The sequence below is a fragment of the Trichechus manatus genome, unplaced genomic scaffold, assembly GCF_000243295.1.
Source record: "Trichechus manatus latirostris isolate Lorelei unplaced genomic scaffold, TriManLat1.0 scaffold00018, whole genome shotgun sequence".
In the NCBI taxonomy this organism is placed as follows: Eukaryota; Metazoa; Chordata; class Mammalia; order Sirenia; family Trichechidae; genus Trichechus; species Trichechus manatus.
The window spans coordinates 24,092,376-24,116,127 of record NW_004443954.1 but is presented as its reverse complement, the minus strand read 5'-3'; the positions used below and the strand labels follow the sequence as shown (position 1 = coordinate 24,116,127).

Below are 23,752 nucleotides of genomic sequence, written 5' to 3'. Positions count from 1 at the left end.
CATTTCCACCAACAGTGCACAAGGGTTCTAATTTCTGTACATCCTTGCTAACACTTGTTATTTACCATTTTTCTGATAATAGCCATCCTAGTGGGGATAAAGTAGTATCTCATTGTGGTGTTCGTTTGCATTTCCCCAATGATTAACAATATTGAGCATCTTTTCATGTGCTTAATAGCAAATTTTTTTTATAATTGAAAAATAATAATTGTATTCAGTGGAACATTGAGGTTTATAAGGTAGAAGCTTTCATTTACATAATAGTCAATTTTATTGATAAACTATTTCAGATTTGCCCTTATGAAACAATTATCATAATCCTTCATATATTTTTTCTTAATTCAGTTTTGAGGAATATACCTTATTGAGTCTTTTGAGTCTTGTCTTTTATTTCTGTGTGTGTGTGTTTGTGTAGACCTGTGATCTTTGTATCACATACTGCTTTGCCTTTCTAAACAGCATACTTAGGGTAGTTTAAATCATGAGCTAATGTTCATAAGCTCTTGCAGATTTCTAAAATCTTTGACATGCCTTATTCTCTTTAACCTATCAGGTAGTCCAGTGAGGTAATTAGAATTAACCTCACTCTACAGATAAGGAAAATAAAGCTCAGAGAAATTAAGATGCTTGCCCAAGATCACATAGCCAGGACGTGGTACAGCTAGGACTCAGTCCCAAGTTCTTTGATTTCTAAATCCATTTTCCCACACTAGCCTACTTCCATGTACACCAGTTGTCACAATATGGTAATTCTCACCTGGGGTGGTACCGCCTGCTCAGGGGCATTTGGAAGGTTTTGGTCGTTAGAGTGACCTGGGGAATTCTGGCATTTAATACTGAGTGTTAAATGCTGTATTGGATGGTCTTGGCCAACAAAGAATTGTTCCATCAAAATGTCATCATTCCTCTGTTGAGAAAGTTTGATGACACTTTTTGCTATTTGCAGTGATCAGATGATCATCTTAAGACAGTCCTATCTTTGAGGACCGTTTAAATATGCTAGAGTTTTAGTTTTTGTCAACCATCACTTCTTGCTGAGCTCATTATACTTAACTGTGACAGCAGTCTTATCTTTCTAAGTTGGAGCTTCTGATCTGCTCAGAACTAAAACCAAATAACCAAGCTAATGAAAATTGTTTATATAAGAAAAAGCAAGTTTCTGAATAAGCAAGATCCTCTCTATGGAATGGAGCTCTGTGACCTCCATTTCAGTTTCTCAGAGGCTGTGATGACTACTAGATCATAGCTAGGTTCAGAGATTAGTGGCTGAAAGTTATAGTGTAAAAAGTTCTTGGCAGATTTTATCTTAAAGATGAAGGGAAGGGAAATGTTCAGAGTTCTATAATTTTACCAACCAAAGCAAGTGTCCTGGCTAACAGAAATAAAAGTTTTATACCTATACACCCAGTCATCACTTATGGACATGGTTAGGTTCCAAAGACCAACTTGTTACATGAAAGTCAGTGTTAGGCGAAAGTGGAAGATGAGCACATCAGATCACAAAATGGAGGATGACTGCATCATTACATAATTGCCAAACCACTGAGAATCATGTCCCAGCCAAGTTGACACATAACCATCACAGCCAGTGTTACTCTCGCATCCTAACTTGTTTGTTACTGCCAGAGGTACATTGTTAATGCACAAAACAGTTGGATAGTAGATTTTTTTACGATTGTCATAAATGCAAAATGTCAGATAACGAGAATAAATAAGTGAGGAGCAGGTGTAATGAGGTGAGTAGGTAAGATAAAGCAAAAACAAACCCATTGTGGTCAAATCAGTTGTGACCCTTGACGACCCCATGTGTTATAGAGTAGAACTGCTCCATAGGGTTTTCTTGGCTGTAGTCTTTATGGAAGCTGATCCCCAGCCCTTCCATGGCACAATTGGATAGGTTTGAACTGCAAACCTTCAGGTTAGGTAGCGAAGAGCAAGCCGTTTGCGCCACCCTGGAACCTAGTAGGCAAGATACTGATTAAATTCACTCATTTATTCCTTTTTAAGGAATTAACAGTTGGAGCTTAGAGAGCCTGGTTACTTGTCCAAGCTCACGGAGCTGATAAGGTGCAAGATGGAGGCTATAATCTAATGGTGGTGCTGTTTCCGTTGTAAATAACCCTCCTGCTTCTCTGAGTGTGTCTTTGTATGCATATGCTGGGTGCAGTCCAAAGTTAGCAATGATTTTTTGTGTCACACCTTTAGGTAATTTCACGAGTGATTTTCTTTTTTCATAGTGAGCATCGGTATTCTTTGTTTTGTTTTTGTTTACTTAAGCTGAAACAAAGAAGAAGAAGAAGAAAAACAAGAACAAAAAGGTGAATAGCCTGCCTCCTGAGATAGCTGCTGTTCCTGAGCTGGCAAAATACTGGGCCCAGAGGTACAGGCTCTTCTCCCGTTTTGATGATGGGATTAAATTGGACAGAGGTAAAGTATATAAGTATTTTTAACTTTAATTTGAAAGCATCTCAAATTTACAGAGAAGTTGCTGGAATAGTACAGAGAATTTTCATATCCCCTTTACCCAGCTTCACTAGTTTTTCATTTTACCACAATTGTTTATTATTCTCTCTCTCTGTACGCATGTATTTTTTTCTGATCCAGTTGATTGTGGGTTGCACACATCACATCCCTACTTCTTAGTACTTTCACGTGTCTTTCCTAAATACAAGGATTTTTTTTTATACAACCGTAGTAAAATTACCTGTAAAAATGGCATGGGGGCAGAGTCTGACCTCCTCTAACTTCACAAGGGGGAAGGAGAATCAAGATCAACAGCCCAAAGCTGATTCCTATGAGATGGAGATCAGACATCCCTTCTCTCTCCACCATCTTTACCTGTTCTGATAACAACCATCCCTCCCACAGCACTCTCTGCTTCTCTGTTGGGTTCAATAATTGATTACAGTGGCCACACGGAACTCACAGACAATACTCATGATAATGAGGTTTATTAGGGGGTAACAGATTACAATTGAGGTTCAGTAACGCCCAGGATACAGTTTTTCCATCAGGACAGACTCTTCCCAGTCATGCCCGCAGGCATGCCTCTCTCTTACCCCTCGGCCTCTGCCCTGCTCAGGCAAGTGTTACAGAGATCTTGTAGCTTTGCCTGTAAGTGCCCAGAGGCACGCTACTCCACCAGCAAGCCTCCTGCCCTAAGGCACGCAGCTTCCTCACCCTGTGGACTGGGAAGCCCACTGCACGATCTCCTGCCAGTCTCTCCTGCCGCCGTTTCTCTGTCACCACTTCTCGCTGTGTTCAGTGTCGCAGTTCTCTCTGTCTCCTGGTTCTCAGTGAAGGATCCCAGGTCCAGAGTTCTCTGCTCCTGGCTGTTCTTCCATGGTGGTGGTGGGTTCCTCTCTCTGCTCTGTAATGGCTCTCTTTTTAGGCAAAACTGATCAATCCCTTTGGTGAGCCACAATTATCTTATCTGCACAGTCCCACCCAATCAACCTCTAGTCCATTTTCCAGTTTCATCAATTGTCCCAGTCATGCCCTTTATAGTATTTCTCTTTTCTTCCAGAAGGGATCATGTATTGCATTTAGTTTTCATGTTTCTTTAGTTTTCTTTAACCTGGAACAGTTCCTCAGCCTTTTTTGTCTTTCATGACTTCGACATTTTTCACCATTCTATAGAGTGCCCTTTAACATGGATATATATGTATTTTTTAAATCTTAGGTACAGATTTAATCTGTATTTGTTGCATCTTAGCATAGGTAACAAAAGCAGTTGATAGAGCTAGTATATGGAACATTCAATGAAGGAATACCTAGCACAAAAAAATGTAATTTAATGAATTAACACTGAAAACTTTGAGTTCTTACTCGAGCTTTCCTGCTGTGACCTTGAACAACTTATTAACTCAGTCTTGCAGACTAGTGTGCATTTTCATATTTGGGCTGCCTGGACATCTGTCTTGATTAGCTGTCAAAATCAGGAGGTCTTGATCTATGGTGGAATTTCAGGGCTTCTATGAACCTCTTACAATAACTTCCAAAATGTTGTATATTGAGGAAAGTACTTGTGAGTTTGTTAAGAGAAATAAGACTGGAAAAGAGTTTTGAATTTCATAAAAGAAGTTTATATTTGAACTCTTCTGGCAGTGAGGAACCATTTAAAGTTTAGCAAGGTGAGGTAACTGGAAGATTGGCTCATCATTTTGCTCAGAGAAATAACTTTCTAAAAACGTAAATTTCTTCTGCTGGGAAAGTAGGAGGGCAGGATCCCTTTGCTCTAGCGGGCACAAGACCTTATTTCTGAAATGATGAGGGTTCTGCACTTCCCACCGCAGTATATTTTACTACAGCTCTGAGGCCTTTTGCTATCTGCTTGCTTTTTCTGACCCTTTGGAGATGTGAGAATTTTTCCCAAAGTAGCGAGAACAAATCCTATTCATTGCTTCTACAATAGGGTTGAAATAATTGGGAAACTCAGTGGAGTTTGGAAAGTTAGCCAGTTAGAATAGCTAACTTTTCGCTTGACATAGTAGTTAGTCAGTAGTTAATGCCTAAAACAAAAAATCAGAATTATATTCTCTTATTGGAGAAATGGAGGTAAGTTACAGAGAACTAGGTAAGAATTGAAGGTTGTGTCTGGGGCAACTAGGAATGGTACTGTTACTTTTTATAACAAGCTTTGCAAAACTTTTATTTAAAACTGGGCGATGTATAATTTTTTGGAAAGAGAAGCTAAGTTTTTTAAAAGTATGTAAAACATAGTAATACTTGCTGTGTTTGCCCTTGGCTTGGCTTCTTGAAATTGAACATGTTAACAGAGATACTCTTTCCTCACAGAGGGCTGGTTTTCCGTTACTCCGGAGAAGATAGCTGAACACATTGCTGGCCGAGTCAGTGAGTCCTTCAAATGTGACGTTGTAGTAGACGCATTCTGTGGAGTTGGAGGAAATACCATTCAGTTTGCCTTAACAAAAAAGAAAGGTAATTAGCCATTAATGGAAGAGAACTATTTTATTTTCTACTCATTCAATGAACATTTGTTGTGCTTCAGCATATCTTTGCTGAGATTTAGCATATAATTAATAGTTTAATCCCAAGTATTTAAAATAATAATAGTCAACTTATGTTAAGCACACACTGTGTATCAAGTGGAGCCCCTGGGTGGTGTAAGCAGTTAACATACTTGGGTACTAAGCAACTGATTGGAAGTTTGAGTCCACCCGGAGGCGCCTTAGAAGAAAGGCATGATGATCTACTTCTGAAAAAACATCAAAAACCGTATGGAGCACAGTTCTGCTCTGACACACGTAGGGTCACCATGAGTCAGAATCGACTTCATAGCAACCGGTAACTGGTATGTATCAGATACTGTTGTAAGTGCTTTATATGTATTAACTTATTTAATCCTCAGAAAAATTGTGAAGCATGGTTTTTACTGTCTCCATAAAAGATTAAGAGATTTGTCCAAGATTATATAGACACAACTATTAAGTGGTGGAATAAGATTATAACATTCTATAAAACAAAAAATACTAAAATGAGAACCTGTTCTTTAGAAAGGAAGAACAGTAGACAGGGAGTGCCAACTTTGCCACTCACTTCCTTCATGACTTTGGATATCATTGCATCTTAATTTACCCGCCTGAAAAATGGAGCATTAAATTGAGGTGACCTTTGTGATACCTTTCAGCTTTAACATTCTAAACCTTTAAAAATTGGTTTTAAATATTACATCATCCTTACGGTTGTCTGGTTTGGAATCAACATTTGCATGCATCTTTAGTCTAGGAGCACATGAAGACGTATAGGGATGAGAAGAAATTAAACAGTTTGCCCAAATTGACATAGCTGAGTAGTGAAGCCAGGGTTTTTACTCAGTTTTTCTGATTCTGATATCCCTGTTCTTTCTAAATTCTTTTTTAAATGCAGTATAATGTGATATTTTAGAGGTATTTATTCTTGTCATACTCTAAAGATGCTTATGTTTTTTTTTTTTCCCCAGTATCTTCATATTTGGCACAGCAATGTTAGTTTCCATTTCGGCAGATTTCAACTGAATTTCATTATTTATGTAATTTTCTTAATGTTAACTAGGAAGGCATCTTTGTGGTAATTTATATAAATTTCTTAATACTGACTAGGAAAGCATAATATAGAAGCTAGAAAATGATTAAGTGAAGTTTAGCATCATTTGAGACTAGTGCTGATGAACGATGGCCCCTGTTCAATTACTCCTATGCCTAGCCCTGACATTTGCTAATTTTATATGATTTCCTAGCATACTGGATAAAAGCTATATTCATAATTACCAGGATGGTAATTACTTTCTTTTTTCCCTGAAATCGCTATTTACTCATGAAGTTCTTCTCAGTTTTTGCCAGATAAATCAGTCCTGTGAGCCCAGTTCAGTCAGAAAAATGTTAAATTTTTATTGGCTGAAAATGATTTTTCTTAAGCATTTTGCAGTTGTTAGGTCTTTTCTCCCATTTTCTATGTATTCTAGTAGTTCAGTATTACTACTACCCAAAAGAACTTTCCGCATTGATAGAAGTGTTCTCTATCTGAGCTGTCCTATATGGTAACCAATAGCCACATGTGGCTGTTGAGCACTTGAAATATGGCTAGTGAGAGTAAGGATCTACATCTTCAGTATTATTTCGTTTTAACCAATTCAAATTTAATAGCCACTTGTGGCTAGTGGCTGCCATTACTAGTCAGTGCGGTTCTATACAGTATCATTCTGCATTTGTCAGCATTTTATTTATGTGATAAATTGAGTGCTTACATTCTTCTGTTAAGTCCAGAAGCAAAATCGCCTTCCAAGAGAAGTGCAGATGAAAACAGGAGGGTTAACTGAATAGATTTGATGTTGAAAGCCATTTTTTTTAGAATTTTTAATATCAGCACATCTGTCCCTGAACTATAAACCTAGCAGATTGAATAGCTGAAAAAGATCTTTTCTCTTTTAAACGTAAATGTGAGCTTATTTAGAACAGAAAAAGAGCATTATAAATGCAAGATTTTGAAACATTATTGGTGCTTATAGTCATTGTTTAATAAAAGATTTATTTCATTATTTCTTAAAAGCTTTAACAATTTTTGAAACTGGCATTTTCTGGAAAAAGCTCCATTTTCATCAAGGTTCCACTCAGCCCCTCCAAATGTAAAGTGTTGCCATTAACATGATAGTGTACATTCAGGTGCACTTGAGTAGTTTACTGAAAGCTAAAATTACTGAGCTAAAATTAACATATGTTTGCTTTGGTAACTATAAAATTGCAATGAATTAAACAAAAGCCTATTCTGTGAAAACATTATTTTTCCTGTGTAAAATGTCTCATTAAACATCAACAGCAGATGTTTTTACGTTTTTCTTCTGTAACTTGACTATATAGGTTTTTAATGTGTTTTCTATAGAAGTTGTCAAATTTGTCTTCTTTTGGGGGTTGTCTCATTTTGGGAAAATTTGTCGTTTCTGAGATTTTGGCATTATAGGCTTTCCGTGCAATCAGTGACCTTTTCAAGTGTCTGCCGTCCAGGCTGCACAGAGCATGGTGCTGCCCACATCATCGGCACTCGGGAGGTACCTGTGGTTGATTGGTCTGTGTGTTTCTACTAGCACCATGAGGTTAGCAAATTCAGGCCAGAGTAAATGTGCTAGGTAAAAGTGTACTCAAATAGATAAAATTTTACAGGAGAAAGTATTGTCACTTGATTTAGTAAAGCTGACTGAGTGAAAAAATTTTTCAAGCCAGGTCCCTTAATCACATTTTCTTTGTACAACACTTTCTCATAGCGTGCAAATAAACCAAAAAACCCAAACCTGTTGCTGTCAAGTCAATTCCAACTCATAGCAACCCTATAAAACAGATTAGAAGTGCCCCGTAGAGTTTCCAAGGAGCGCCTCGTGGATTTGAACTGCTCACCTTTTTGTTAGCAGCTGTGACATTTAACCACTACGCCACCAGGGTTTCCTTTAGATAAGAACTTTTAAGTTGAATCTATATCACTGGTATATGGGGCTAAATATCTTAATAATATGCAAAATTTCCTTTAGTCTTTAAAGAAGGTTATTGTACAGAAGGTAAGCAGACTGTTAGAAAGATGATCTATATAACTGATAATGTCAATGACTCATTTTTGTTTTTACCATTTTTAGTGATCGCCATTGATATTGATCCTGTGAAGATTGATCTTGCTCGCAACAATGCAGAAGTGTATGGGGTAGCAGATAACATAGAGTTTATCTGTGGAGATTTCCTGCTGCTTGCTTCTCATCTAAAGGCAGATGTTGTATTCCTCAGCCCTCCTTGGGGAGGACCAGACTATGCCACTGCAGAGACCTTTGATATTAGGACGATGATGTCTCCTGATGGATATCCTTTGGAAGTCCTGAGAGTTTACATATAACAGCCATCGTGAGGAGGAGGTTGTGTGTGTGTGTGTGAGAGAGAGAAATTGGTGAGGAGGGGAGATATTTGCTAATAGCATTTGATAGCCTATTTAGCCTAAAACGTAGATATATAAAAATAAAGTGGTGGTTGATTTCCAAAAGTTATAGCAAATGTGAGATCATATTTCCTTTGGTTGCTATTCCGGTTTTACTATTGCAAAGCAAGAACTAGAAAGCATTAAAGGATATTGTTTGGAAATTGGGGATTTCCTCAAGACCACTCCCTAGAATCTAGATGGCCACGCCTTAAGTTTTCTTCAACTCACACTGACTTGTGTGCTAATTCTTTGTCTTTTTTTTTTTTTTTTTTTGGTTACTCTTCCAAGATACTGAAGCAAACGCTTATTTCATAAAGAATAGCATTTATTATTTTCCCCTTTCCTCATCCCCTGCTCCCCAGAGGAATCATCTTTTTGACTCTAACAGGAAACATGTTTCTGACTTGCTGCTTAAAACTTAGAATATAGATCACAGTGACCAGAGTTGCCCATCTTTACTCTTTACTAGAAAGAGGGCTTACGTTGTGCTCCTATCCCTTCTCTTTTCACAGTAATTAGGAAATGGCTGCAGGAGAGTGTCTATTCCTGGCTCTTGGCTTCCTACCACTAGGATAATAGATTCAATAGGCTTCACTTCTAATCTCTGATTTACCAGGGACCTTGTGCTGCTGAATTAGAAAGCTACTCCTTAGGTGCCATTAGAGAATTTAAACTTGTGCTTTGTTATTACATATCAAAATACATTTAGGTTATGATACAATAATTAAAGAACATATCTCTGATCAGAAAATAACTGCTGTTTTTGTTTCCTTAACTACTCTCCACCTTTGAAATTTTCAGACTTTCCCAGAAGATCACTAATAATATTGTTTACTTTCTTCCGAGAAATGCTGATATTGACCAGGTAAGCCATTACTGAAGAACTTCTGTGAGCCTCTGGCTTATTTACAAAGAATGGGTAGAAAAAGACGCATTTCCTTACCTGAGAACACATTTATGAGATGTTCCTAGCTTGTCAACTCTTAGAAAGTTGGAAGTGTCTGTCAGATCCAGATCTTTTGTATCTTCTTAATCCCCACAGCTCCTGGCATACATACATATATAAATAGAGGACTCTGGGTTTTTAATAGTAATATGTAATTGAAAGGATGATTGAATGTGTTGTGTTTCAAATGCTGCATAGCCAAACAAGCCAAGATCTACCTCTACTGAAACCTACCTTGAGAATAGAGGTGGTAGGTATTTTTGAAAATAGTATCCTAAATAGAAATACAGAGACAGCTAAAACCTTAATTTGGCCACCAACAATTTAAACTATCGTCTTGAAGAGTAGGACACGACTAACATTTAAATGTCCTTATTCAGTTCTTACCACAAACGTTTATTTTAATCATGATATTTTTTCCCTAGTAGAATTGAATCTGGTATAATGACTGCCTCATAAAGATTTGATGTTGTCTTTAAGTCGATCTTTTGTTGCATCTTGTGAAAACACTTGAACGTATCTGCTTTGTGCTAGGCACTGTAGTGAAAATCTCTTGTCTTTCATAGTCTAAATTTTGCTGTAATGTTACTGCTGTTAGTTGCCGTCCAGTCGGCTCCAACTCATAGCAACCTTGTGTGTAACAGAAAGAAATGTTGCCCAGTGCTGTGCCATCTTCACAATCATTGGTATGTTTGAGCCCATTGTTGTATCCATTATGTCAGTGCATCTCATTGAAGGTTTCTCTCATTCTCTGACCCTCTGCTTTACCAAAAGTGATGTCCTTTTCTAGCATTGTTCTTTGCTGATGGCATGTCCAAAGTAAGGGAGCTGAAGTCTCTCTGTCCTCACTTCTAAAAAGTGTTCTGGTTGTATTACTTCTGAGGCTGATTTGTTTACTCTGGCAGTTCACTTCCAATTCAAATGTTGCTAGGTATGGGTTTTTCCTGTATCTCCTGTATGGCACTCTGAGAGCTGGCCAAGCTCTTCATCTGATCTTTTCATCTTTTTTTACTCTGAAGAATTTAGCTCGATTATTTCTTCAACTATGTTCTCCTCACCATCTTTTTCCTTTTTCTGAGACATCTATTATGTGAATGTCAGTCTTCTAAATCTGTGTTTTCTAGTGTTTTGTCTTCCTGTTTCCTTCTGGGAGATTACCTTGATCTGGTCTTCCAAGTAATTAATTCCTCAGGTATATCCATTCTGTTGTTTATCCCATCTATTGTGGTTTTTATTTCTGCAGTTATATTCTTTGTACTTAATATTTCTGCATTGGTCTTTGTTTTCTTCTTTTGCACTCCAATAACTTATTTTTCTTTATATGTCTCTTACGTGAATTTTAAATTTGTAACCTGTTACTGCCTTTCTGCATTAATGTAATTTATAATCCAGTTTGTTGTTTTTCTCTATGAAATACTTGCAGTCCTCAGATGTCTTATTTGACAGGGGACTCAATTTTGCCCAGGAGTATTGATGATTCTCAGATAATGCCGAAGGAGAAAGGCCAGGCCAGGATCCAGTGGCTTCTACCCTGCTGCACTTACAATTACCTGGATGCTTGCAGGTCCTTGTAATGTGTAGCCTGGGTTGAGAACCACTGCTCTAGCCTAGGTCAACCCCAGGGATGACCTCTAGGCATGGGGTAGATGAGCTCTGGGCTTGCTAACCCTGGCGGTACAAGACCACAACTCACTCACTACCTCACAAAACAGCATCTCAGGATGTGGCTTCCTCTTTGGTAGAGAGGCTGGACAGAGGCAGCATTTCAAGGTTGTCCTCCCTCCTGGAGTGTCAGTCACCAGCTTTTGGCATTTAGAGTAGGCAAAGTGAGAAGGTGGCTGCCAGAGGTTAGCTCCCACCTGCTTCTCTCAACATCTGCCAGGCACAGGGTTTCTTCTTAGATGCCTTTGTTTTATTCATGAGCATAGACCAGAGTCCTCCATTTCTGCAAGTGAGGCAGTGGGGAGGGAGGAGCAAGAGCAGTTTCAAATCTCTTGTTTCCCTTCTTCGTATTTTATCTTCCCACAGACACACGCCTCCTGTTCCAGGCCAGAGTCATGACCCTCCACTCCCTGCACACACAGGACCATCCACACACAGTCACGACCCTTCACCCCCTACACACACACAGACAGTCAGGACCCTCTACCCCTACATCACACAGACAAACATACAGTCACGACCCTTCACCCCTACATATACACACACACACAGTCACGACCCTTCATCCGTACATACTCAAAGACACAGTCACAATCCTTCACCCCTCAGACAGACGCAGTCACGACCCTTTGCCCCCTACATATACACACAGTCACATCCCTTCACCTGCTACGTACGCACATAGTCATGACCCTCCACCCACTGCATACACACACATAGTCACAGCCCTCCACTCCTTATACACCCACACACAGTCACGACCTTCCACCCCCTCCACACACACACACACACACAGTCACGACTCTACCCGCTACATACACAATCACAGCTCTCCACCCCTTGCACACACACAGTCACAACCCTTCACGCCCTACACACACACACAGTCACAATCCTCCACCCCTGCACACACACACAGCCACGATCCTCCACCCCTTACACACACACAGTCACGACCCTCCACCCCTACACACACACACACACACTCGCAGCCCTCCACCCCCTACACACACACAGTCCTGACTCTCCACCACTACACACAGTCATGATCCTTCACCCCCTACAGACACACACACAGTCATGATCCTCCACCCCTACACACACAGTCACGACCCTCCACCTCCTACACACACGGTCATGACCCTCCACCCCCCTACACACACACACAGTTACGGCCCTCCACTCCCTACATACACACACACACACACCCACACACACCCCCACACACACACACACAAATTATACCCTCCCCCTACACACAAACACTCACAGTCCTCCATCCTTTACACACACACCCAAAACAGAAAACAGCCTGAATCTCTCCAGTGATTTCTTATCTTTTATTTTGATGTTTTCCCCCATAGTGTCTCCAGTGTTGGTCTTGAGGGAGTCGGCGTTCATGCTAGCTCAGCATCTTCCTAGAAATTAGAAGATAAGCACATACATAACAGTAATGCAAGAATTAATGATTAAATGCATAATTAAATGCTTTGGCTTTCTGCTGATGACATCAGGGAAAGCTTCTGGATGATACAGCATGTAAACTGGACTTCAGAGGTAAAGCGGATTTGATTGTCAGGAGTTGAAGGAAAGGTGGCAGGAACATCAGTGACATGGAAGTGGCAATATGTGAATTATATTCAGGAATTGGGTTAAAACAAAATGGCTATTAACAGTCCACCCTGAGTTAAGTCTCAGTCCTGCCACTTACTAGCTTTCTGGTAGTGGTGATTAGCTTTGTGGTGGTTCTGAGGAATAAATGAAATATGTAGGTAAAATACTCCTAACAGTACCTCTAGCCCTTAATCCCTCAATAAAGTCTTGTGTCTTTTACTTAGAAGAGCCTATTATAAAAGTAATTGTGGAAAGAATTTCAATGTTAGTAAGATTTTAAAGAGGGCCAATATGAAAAGATGACATGCCTTCTCTAGGGGAAAAGAATAGATAGCTTTAATGCTTGTGAAATCATAAAATTTAAAAATACACATCCCAGATAATACACTTTCTCTTCCTTCTACCAGAAACCAGACACGCTTGCTTTTGTGGACTTACTCAAAACAATAATTTGCCATACCCTCCTATTCTTGATTAACTACTTAGTCTTTGGAACACTGGCTCTCATTTCTGGCTATATATGAGAATCCCGAGTGGCTTTTAAAAATTACCAATTCTCTGGCCCACCTAGAAGGATTCTCTGTGATTTATTTTCTGGAATTGGGCCCAAGCATACATATTTTCAAAGCCTCAGATGAATGTAGCATGCTGCCAGAGTTGAGATTCTGTGGGTTAAAAGGAGAAATGAAATTAGCAAGCCTGGGCTCCTGCTCGGAATTAGGAGATAAAATTAGATCCTGCCGGCAGTCATCTATTTATGAGCCATTGTGTCTAAGTGGGAGCCCTGGTGGCACAGTGGTTAAGAGCTCAGCTGCCAGCCAAAAAGGTCTGCAGTTCGAATCCACCAGCCACTCCTTAGAAACCCTATGGGGCAGTTCTTCTCTGTCCTAAAGGGTTTCTATGAGTCGGAATCAACTCGAGGGCAACAGATTTGGTGTCTAAATGTTGTTAGTTACCAGTTGCTGATGATTCGGCCCCTGACTCATGATGACCTCATATATAACAGAATAAAACTTTGTCCATTCCTGCACCCAGTCCGTTGTTGCAGCCACTGTGTCATTTTAGGCCCTTCCAACCTAAGAGGCTTGTCTTCCAGCACTATATTAGACAGTATTCTGTTGTGATCCATGGTGTTTTCATTGGCTAGTTTTCAGATGTGGATCACCAGGCCTTTTTTCCTAGTCTGTCTTAGTTTGGAAGCTCTGCTGAAACCTGGGGTAACCCTGCTGGTATTTGAATTACTGGTGGCATAGCGTCCAGCATCATAGCAACACACAAGCCACCACAGTACAACAAACGGATGGTGGGTCTAAATATTAGGCCTCTCAAAATAGTATGTGCTGTTCCAGTTACAAGATAAAGGTATGATTTTATAAATTTTATATCAAATTTGATATTTAACCTAGTATCTACATTCATGTGGCTCAGAGCTGCTTTTTAGACTCCCAGATAAGGTTGAAGCTATTGATTTGTAAGTTTTGTTTCTTTCATATGTAAATATTACACTTCATAACTAATCTCATAAGAGGTGGTATGATCTTTGCTGGATTATATTGTCATCCTGATATTAAATGTAGATGGGCATATTTGGGTACTTGAATGACAATCAGAAATTTTAAAGTTTAAAGAGACAGAAAGGGCCACATAAACCAGAGATTGCATCATCCTGAGACCAGAAGAACTAGATGGTGCCTGGCTACCACCAATGACCGCCCTGACAGGGAACACAACAGAGTCCCTGATAGAGCAGGAGAAAGCTGGGGTGCAGAACTCAAACTCTAGTAAAAAGACCAGACTTAATGATCTGACTGAGACTAGTGGCAGCCCCCGGACTCTCTGTCAACCCAGAACTAAAACAATTCCCGAGGCCAACTCTTCAGACGAAGATTAGACTGGACTATGGGACATAAAATGATACTCACAAAGAGTGTGCATGAGACTAAATGGGCAGCTTCTGCCCAGAGGTGAGATGAGAAGGCAGAGAGGGTCAGGAGCTGGTTGAATGGACACGGGAAATCAGGAGTGGAAAGGAGGAGTGTGCTGTCACAGTATGGGAAGGCAATTAGAGTCACATAACAATGCATGTATAAATTTTTGTTTAAGAGACTAATTTGAATTGTAAACTTTCCCTTAAACTACAACAATTAAAAGAGAAAAAATAAATTTACTGTTTAGTGTAAATGTTACTGTGGTTAATTTTTTCTAGTTAAATCGCCCAAGAGAAAGAGTTAACTTTTTTCTTTAACACGTTTTTGATCCCTTTGGAAAACTGCTAGAATTAAGAGTTGGTAGTTCATTCATATCTTCCACCTCTAGAGGGAGTAAAGGCACTAGCCCAACCCCACTGCTGTTGAGTCGATTCTGATGCACGGCGACCTTGTAGGACAGTGTAGAACTGCCCCAGAGGGTTTCCAAGGCTGTAATCTTTATGGAAGCAGACTGCCACATCTTTCTCCCATGGAGTGGCTGGTTGATTCAAACCACCGAGCTTTTGGTTAGCAGCTGAGTGCTTAATCACTGTGCACCAGAGCTCCCTGTAAAGACACTAGAGAATAATAAAAGAAAGGAACTGGGTGAAATTTCAAGTACATTAGTATGTTTGGTGCTGAATTTAGATAGAATTCCAGTGGGAAAATCATTTTTTTGTTTTTAAAATGGAGAAAATTTATTCATATGTAGATTTTTAAAATGAGGTAAGAGATAATATTGCAAGATTGAGAGAGATCACAGAGTTACAGGGAAGCTGACTTTGTTAAGAAACATTTAACATGTCATGACAACCTGCAGTTATAAATGGATTGGGTTTCCCAAGTTTATGAGTCTGCTCTTTGAAATTCAGGCTGCGTTTTTCCTATAGAAATGTCTGTGAAGGTCAGTTTCCCGCCAGGCTGTAGCCATGAAAGTTACATCACGTATATAAATGTAGACTTTAATTGGAAGGAGGAAGTTATCAGAGAAGAACACAACCTTTAAAACTCAGGTACTCAAAAGTGCATTCATCCTATTAAAGTAACTATGTTGCATACACATATACACAAACACACACAGATATAACACAGGAGCATAGTAAATACTTCTTGAATGAATGGTACATGTAGAGTTTATTGGACCACATATTTCATTGGATCACTCAAGTCAAATCATCAGCCTCGAGTAAACTAGGGAAGGTCAGTATTTGCCTATTTATTCTGCCCCACAATCACAAGGTTAGTGTTGTGAGCACATTATACCATTCTGTCCCTGAGTGGCAGAAAAGATTCATCTGTTACCACAGTTGTTAGCCCAACATGAGATTGCGAGCAGTGAATAAAATTTGAAGTGATGAGAGAATCAAAGGGACTTACAAAAGAATTTCTGCTGTCTGTTCCATTCCTATTTGGTGAGAAAGACAGTGGAGGACTCAGTCACCAAAACACAGAAGCACTTGCTGGTGAGCTCTGCCTGCCACGTATACCACTCATTCTTCTAATGACTGGTACCCAGGTTTTTAACCAACTCTATTCTTATTGAAATCCACTGCTTAATCATACTTTGCAATTAAGGATAAAAAATTAATCAGCTTCTAATGTTTATTAGCCAAGTTTTCTCTTAGAAAGTTTGCCACTGGACCATTAGCTCAGTATTGTTTGTTGTTGTGCTGCATATATTATTATTCTCCATATCCTGTTGCCATCAAGTCGATTCCAACGCAGACTTCATTTCTGCCTGGTTAATTCATGGCCGACAAATTGAAACCTGAACGGACTTAAATTTTTTTAATGTGGGGGAACCAGGACGATAACCAGAAAGTAAAATTACGGGTCAAAGCCCTGCTAGAAACTTAATCTCCCTCTTAGAAAACAAGGGCAGCCTGCTCGTTACATAGCAACCAAATCTCTTGACTAGCAGAGTTGGAAACGGTGCCCTGCTCAAAAATGGCAGCCAACCACGCCACTTTGGATATGTGTCACACCCCACAATCTTGGCAATAATCCAGTCTCCTGCATCAGGCCCCTGAAAGGGCTCACTATGCCTCTTCCAAGTCTCCCATTCCAGGGCTTTGACCTGTAATTTTTCCCATTCTGGTTATCATTTCGCTTCACTCAAATTTTAAAAATTTGAGCCTGTTCTAATTTTGCTTGTTGGCCATGACTAAATTGGTTCAAACCGGTTCAAAGCCTGCTTCCAACTCATAACAACCCCATAGGACAGAGTAGAACTGCCCCCATAGGGTTTCCGAGGCTGTAATCTTTATGGAAGCAGACTGCTACATCTTTCTCCCATGAGCGGCTGGTAAGTTTGAACCACCCGAGCCCTTAACCACTGCATCACCAAGGCTCCATTTCCAGTTTCCTGTTCTGGGTAAGGGACAAAGCTTAGTGAAGTGATCATTGGCAGCCCTGTCTTAGGAGACTGAAGTAGGTTAGGTTTTGATGTCCAGGAGGATTTTTCTGACCTCACATCTGTGTGCTAGTGGCTCTTGTTGACGACGGTGGCTTTTTTAATCACATTTATTTTACTAAATATTTAGTAAAGAAAGAAACAGGAAATAAGGGTATCTGTGAGAGCCTCTGGCAACATTAAGAAAGTTATCTGAAAAACTTTTAACAAAAAAATGAAGATTTATTTGCTTTAAGCATAGAAATCTCATTTCTGTTTATCATGTACAGAGAAATGGAACTAATTTTAATATCTGTAAGTTTGGTTGTTGCCTGGCTTTCCACTGATAAAAATAATATTTTCTTCTTTTACCTCCCAGAGAAGTGTTCATCAGAAATTTGTATACCTGACTTACCTTTATTTTTGTGTAGTTACTAGTTGATTGTGGCAGAGGAAACGGGCAGGAAGGAGCCATGGGGTGGGGGCACTTCCCCGTGTGGCACCAGGTATCTGCACACAGTCACGTTCCTGTGGGTCCTGCCACCATGACTGGCAGGTCTGTGGGCCCCACACAAGTGGTCTTCATCTTTACCTGGCATGGTTTGTACGTTTAATCACTTCTCTAGTGTAGTAATAGGACATTTTTTTCTGCACTCTAATTTTTCTGCATCTTTCTTACAATAACATGTTCCTGTTCTTAGTATTTATTATCTGTTCTTCCATTGGGATCTAGTTTGGAAGTTACCTTTTCTCATTCACTCATTATACAGTTTAATTTAAGTCAGTTTTAGGTTTTGAAAAATGCAGTTGTGTTTAAAAAAACCCGTTGCCATAGAGTTGATTCTGATCATAGTGACCTATAGGACAGAGTAGAACTGCCGTGTAGAGTTTTCAAGGAGCGGCTGGTAGATTCGAACTGCTGACCTTTTGGTTAGCAGCCATAGCTCTTAACCACTGCACTACCAGGGTTTCTGTTAATGTTTACATAACCCTTAAATCTTCCATGTCTTTTACTAAAGTCATCACCTTAATTGTGAACCTTCTCCCATTTCTACATCGACAGCCTCCAAAGAACAACTTTATTGCCTGACATAAAATCTAGTTGTTTTATAAAAAGTACAGTCCTTAGTCTAGTTCCAGTCCTAATGAATTGTGGTTTCTTTTGATAGGTCTCTGGTATATTTAATGTGTCACAAACATATGGCATGTAATCCAGAGCTTTACTTCTCCATCTACTCCTCTTCTTTTCCCTCTGTCTTCACCCCACCCCTCCCATCCTCAGTTTATTAAGCTTTAAGAAAGCGGAAGGAACCAAATAGCATTTTGTCAGTTACACCTGCTGGTGAAAGATAAGGACAGCTGGAAATTGATGACAATAAGTTTGCTTAAAGCAAGGTATTATTTACTGGCTGGAACTACCTAACCTACAGTCCAAAATTCTAACCTTTAAAATGTATGTAGTTGTGAAAATGTGAATAAAGTACAAAAAAGCTAAAGTTAGGAATTATTATAATCAGAAGACTTGAAAATAACATGGTATATTTTTTAAGTTCCTTTCTAAACACTAAACAGATACTTGTTTTCTTATTATATTTTGACATACAGATCCGATGTATTTTACCTGTTCTTCCAGGATCAGGAACCTACACTTGTTTTATTTATCTGTTACCTGACTCTTCCAGCTAGAACATAAGATCCATGAGGGCAGAGAGTTTGGTCTTTATTTTTGCTATACACCACTGCCTGGAGCAGGAGCCTGTAGGCTTTCAGTAAATAGTTGTTGAATAAAGTAATTTATTAACTAATAAATTTATGAGGTCAAGTAAGTATATCTTCATTCCTATTTGTTTTCATAAGCACCCAAGTCCAGGCTTAGGAAAAAGTGTAAAGAGAGGAAGAAGAAACCACCCTGTCTTCTCAGAGAATTTTTAAAATATAATTCTGTTGGCAGCTTATTAAAAAATATACCCACACATTTGTATAAAACCGAAAACTAGTTGCCATCAAGTCGATTCTGACTCGTGGCAACCCAATGTGTGTCAGAGTAGAACTGTGCTCCATAGTGTTTTCAGTGGCTGATTTTTCAGAAGTAGATTTTTCTGAAGTAGTAGAGTCAAACCTCCAACCTTTTGGTTAGCAACTGAGCAAGTTAACCATTTGCACCACCCAGGGACTTCATGCGTTTGTATAGGATCAGTTAATTCTACCCCCCACCCACCCCCTCCCACCCGCCAAGTAAATTTCAGAAATTGCTTTTTCTTTCCCTCAGAATGCTCCTTTTGGGAAGATAGATGCTATTCCTGTTTTTCAGATCTGGGAAGCCAAAGCCTATTGAAATGGCTTTCTAAATTGATGCAGCAGATTATTGGTAGAACTGGGATTAAAATTTGCCTTTAGGTTTGCTTTTTTTCCTGCTTGACCTATCCTAGCAGGTTTTTTGCTGCTGTTTCAGCTGTTTTTACTGTTTTGCTTTGGTTATTCTCTCCTCTTTTCTTCTACCTGTATTTTTCTTCTATCCACTCATCCTCCTACTCCACTCCCCCACAAAAAAAGAAACGAAAAACCTGCAGCTTTGCCCATCTCACTTTTTTTAAATACAGTCACTTGCTTAAAGGAATGGGAGAAATGCTGCTTGATTTCTCTGAATTATAATCTATACCTATTTTTCACATGTTAGCATTTTGGAAATTAGAATGTATTGTAATCTGAATATTTAATTTGGAAGTCTTCTTTATTCCATATTAAAAAAAAATACTATGCAATCTATGAAACACTGTACAGTCGAGAAAATGTTAAATGTATATTGCTTTTTCATGTATATTTACACATGACAAAAACAATATTTAGTTTTTTGGTTTAGATGAACTTAAGTTATAACTTAACACATAGAAAAATTATTATAAAACAATTATGTTTTAGATATACTGACCAAAACACCTTTTACTGGTTAACTAAAGACAAAATTCCTCATTTTGACCTTCCTTGTGAAAAATTTGGCTGACCCAAAAATACCAAAATATTACTGTAAGACTACTTGGCTATTTTCAAATTTCCAGTTTCACTTTAAATACTGTATTCCTTAATAAGAAATATTAGGGTGTGTGTTTTATTCATCTTTGTCCATTGATATAAACACAGCCCATTTCTTTTATGTTCCCTTGGGGGTAGATGTGGGGGTTGACATTGTTATTGCCAACTTTTTTTTTCTTTTAAGAAGGTACCATACAGTGACCTATTATTTCTTTCCTATTTTTGTATCTGTGACTTTTTTTTTTTTTTTTTTTTAATTTAGAGGAAGTTGAAATACTTTAAAATACATACTCATTGGTAATGCACGATAAATTTTACCTTCTACCAGATGCTGGTATAATATATATAATACCTCTGCAATTAGATTCTCTCAACCCTCTAAACCAAACTAGACTGAGCACCTGTCTTTGTAAAATATACAACTAAAGTTTTGCCAATACAATTACAGAATTAATTACAGAAAATGCATGTTTCCTATTATTTGTCCCTAATCATCCCAGGTATCCCTTCTCTGTCCCTCACTGTCTTATGTTCTACCTGACTGCTCAGGGCTGTCCACTGGGCTCCCCCTCCCTTTCCCTTGGTGTTCCTTATTGCTGCATGAATAAGCTGATCTCTGGTGACGTGATCATGGGGTAGCAGGTAATATATTTTCACTGTAATAGGCCTCTGAGAGGCTGGATGGAGAAAAGTTGGAACGAAAATAGAACCACGTTTGTGTAAGAACTTAGGGTAGAGCATTGCTGGTTTGGAGAGTTACAGAGTCAAATGTAAGCATTATTTTATGGAACAAAAGAATCATTAGCAGCTAACTGCCCATGTTGTCCAGTCATTCATTTGACATCCTTTTGATGTTAACTATGTGGAGGTGGGGAGTGAACAGTGCTGTTGGTTTAATGAAGAGTTTAATAATCAACTATGTTGTTGTGTGCCATCAAGTCAGTCCAACTCATAGCGATCCTATAGGACAGAGTAGAATTGCCCCATAGGGTTTCCAAGGCTGTAATCTTTACAGGAGCAAATCTGCAGGTCTTTTCTCCTGTGGAGTGGCTGGTGGGTTCGAACTGCTGGCCTTTGATTTAGCAACAGAGCACTTAACTATTGAGTCAGCAGTGTTCCTTCACTATATTCTAGTATACTTAAAAAGAGTAACAGGTGGAGGAGTTGGTCCAAGCTGAAAGAACATCAGAAGACACCAATTGGGGATGGAAAAGTGGTCAGTAGAGCCTAGAATCCTCATGAGCGCAGCAGTCATATCTGTCTTACTTTTTAATGTACTCCTAGTATCATGTAACAGATGGTCAGTAAACGTCGTTGAAGGAGTGAGAGGGTAAGATGTAGCAGATGAAGTGGAAGAGGAGAAAGTTTTTCAGGAAAGGGGTTATTCTTCAAATTTCTATGTTAGTAAATTAACCTGATGTTTGAGAAGGATTTATTCATTTTCCCTTCGTCTCTGAGTTCCTTAATTTCTGGCATTGGAGAGATGAGGTCAAGTACAGCAACATAGCACCGTGGATTTACCCATCAGGTCAAAAATGTCTAAAACAACCAGCATTTCTGCCATAAATTATTGCGTTAATACCTACCTGAGAAGTAACAGTGAGCATTTGAGAGGCCTCATTATTTGAAGCCAGAATCTTGGTATTGTTTGATAAAGCACTGTGGATGAAAGTGAAAGGTTTGTTTGAAATTGTGCTTATGTGACTTTCTTCTGTTCCTTTTTTAGGTGGCTTCCTTAGCTGGACCTGGAGGGGAGGTAGAAATAGAGCAAAATTTTCTTAACAATAAATTGAAGACAATCACTGCTTATTTTGGTGACCTGATCCGAAGATCAGCCTCTGAAACATAGTTGAAGTGGCATGAGGAGAAAAGATCGCATAGTGGTCAGAGCATCCCTCAGACACAAACACCTGGAATTTCTTCCTGTTCACTGATGTTTTGGACCCAGTAGTCTTATATCAGCATGTGAGATGGAGCTTGTCACTATATTATATTAATGAATATTATATTAATGAATTATTATATTAATGTCACTATAATATATTAATGAATATTAATAAAGTACTTTGAGATCCTTGGGTAATATTTACCATGTACATCTTAAGTTTGGATATAAGGATCTTGTATGAAGAGGGCAGGCTTGCCCCTGCACTTTATGTTAGGGTGCGTGTGTGTTTATGTTTAATTTTCTTTGTTTGGGTTTAGCATCTTTTTTTTATGTTCATATATTGTGTTTTTTTTAATATGTTATCGTTTTTGTTAAGAGCCGACAAGTCGATTTCAACTCATAGTGACCCCATATGATAGAGTAGAACTACCCCATAGGGTTTTCTAGGTTGTAATTATGGGAGCAGATCACCAGGTCTTTCTCCTGTGGGGCTGCCAGTGTTCCGGTTAGCAGCGAGAGCTTAACCATTGCACCAACAGGGCTTCTTTTTTAACATAGAATCTATCTTAAAATAGCTAAGTTTGTTAGTTCCTTTGGAGAACAGAAAAGAATTGCAGTATACCCTAGTATACCATTTTTTCTCTTGATGCACTGTTCTATGCCCCCTCCCATTTTTTTTTTTTTTTAAGTGATACAGCTTAGTACATACAGATATACTTCATTCTTTTTTTTCCACAATCGTCTTGTATTTCTATTTTATGGCCATGCCGTAATAAATTTAACCAGTTCCCAATTAATGGACACTTGGGCTGTTTTCGGTTTATTGTTATTACCAAGTATTTTGCATTCCCCATAAGTAGAATATATGCTTTTGAACAAATATACACATAGGACAGATTTTTAGCAGTCAGATTGCTGGAGTTTGTACATTTTAATTTTGGTAGATTATGCCAAATTGCCTTTCAATAAAGTTGGACCCATGTGTACTCCCACCAGCAGTGACTGAAGTATGGATTTCCCTTCACCCTCACCAGCCAGCCTCGAGCTTCATCAGGCATTTTAATTTTTGCTGTCTCTTGGGTGAAGAAAATTTTGTCTTATTGGTTGTATGTGTTTTCTTAATTATGAATGAGATTTGAGTATATATTCATATATTTGGACTTTTTAATAGTTTTCATCCTTTGAACTGCCTATTCCCGTCTTTTACCAATTTTTCTTTTGAACTATTATCTTTTTCTATTAATGTGTATGAGTTCTTTGTAAATTAGAGAATTCTCTCTTAATTTTGTGGTTTTTGTTTTTTGCCATACACAAGTTTTAAATTTTTATATAATCGGTCATTTTTTTTCTTGCTTCTGGGTCGTATGTCCTTTAAAGCAATCTTTTCAATTCCCAGAGTATAAATTTCTTCAGGCTTTTTTCTAGAAATGTCTTCATTATACGTCTTGTCTCCATCTGGAATTTGCTTTTCAATATCCTTTTATTTTGTAGTGTTTTTACATTCATTGTCTGTTGAAAAAACAATATGAAATATATTTTGTAATATGGGAGCTTGTATTTTTTCTATTAAAATGACAAAAAAAAAAAAAAAAACAGGAGGACTGTGTGTTGCTTAATTATTCACCTAAAAAGTATGTCCACTCATTTTCACAAGTAGGTAAAAATGATGCTAGATCAGACATATATCCAAGGTAAGACAGCGACACATTTGCCATTGGGGACTGAATCTGAGACCTTTGTCTTTTAATAAGGTGAGTGTGTTAAACTTTAAAAAGACATGATTTTGGCTGGCATGGGACTGG

General features: G+C 38.6%; 1 protein-coding gene across 6 annotated transcripts in view; it reads left to right on the top strand.

Annotated features, from left to right (window-relative positions):
• TGS1 (trimethylguanosine synthase 1) overlaps window positions 1–23,537 on the top strand; it is a 43,678-nt gene extending 20,141 nt beyond the window's left edge. For all 6 annotated transcript variants that reach the window (XM_004372587.2, XM_023727800.1, XM_023727804.1 and 3 more), the window contains 5 exons: window positions 2,278–2,427; window positions 4,798–4,941; window positions 8,120–8,336; window positions 9,238–9,316; window positions 21,789–23,537. In XM_004372587.2, the coding sequence (XP_004372644.1) occupies window positions 2,278–2,427; window positions 4,798–4,941; window positions 8,120–8,336; window positions 9,238–9,316; window positions 21,789–21,911 (713 nt within the window). In that variant the 3' untranslated portion in view covers window positions 21,912–23,537. The remainder of the gene's footprint in view (window positions 1–2,277; window positions 2,428–4,797; window positions 4,942–8,119; window positions 8,337–9,237; window positions 9,317–21,788) is intronic.
• The last annotated feature ends 215 nt before the right edge of the window (window positions 23,538–23,752 follow it).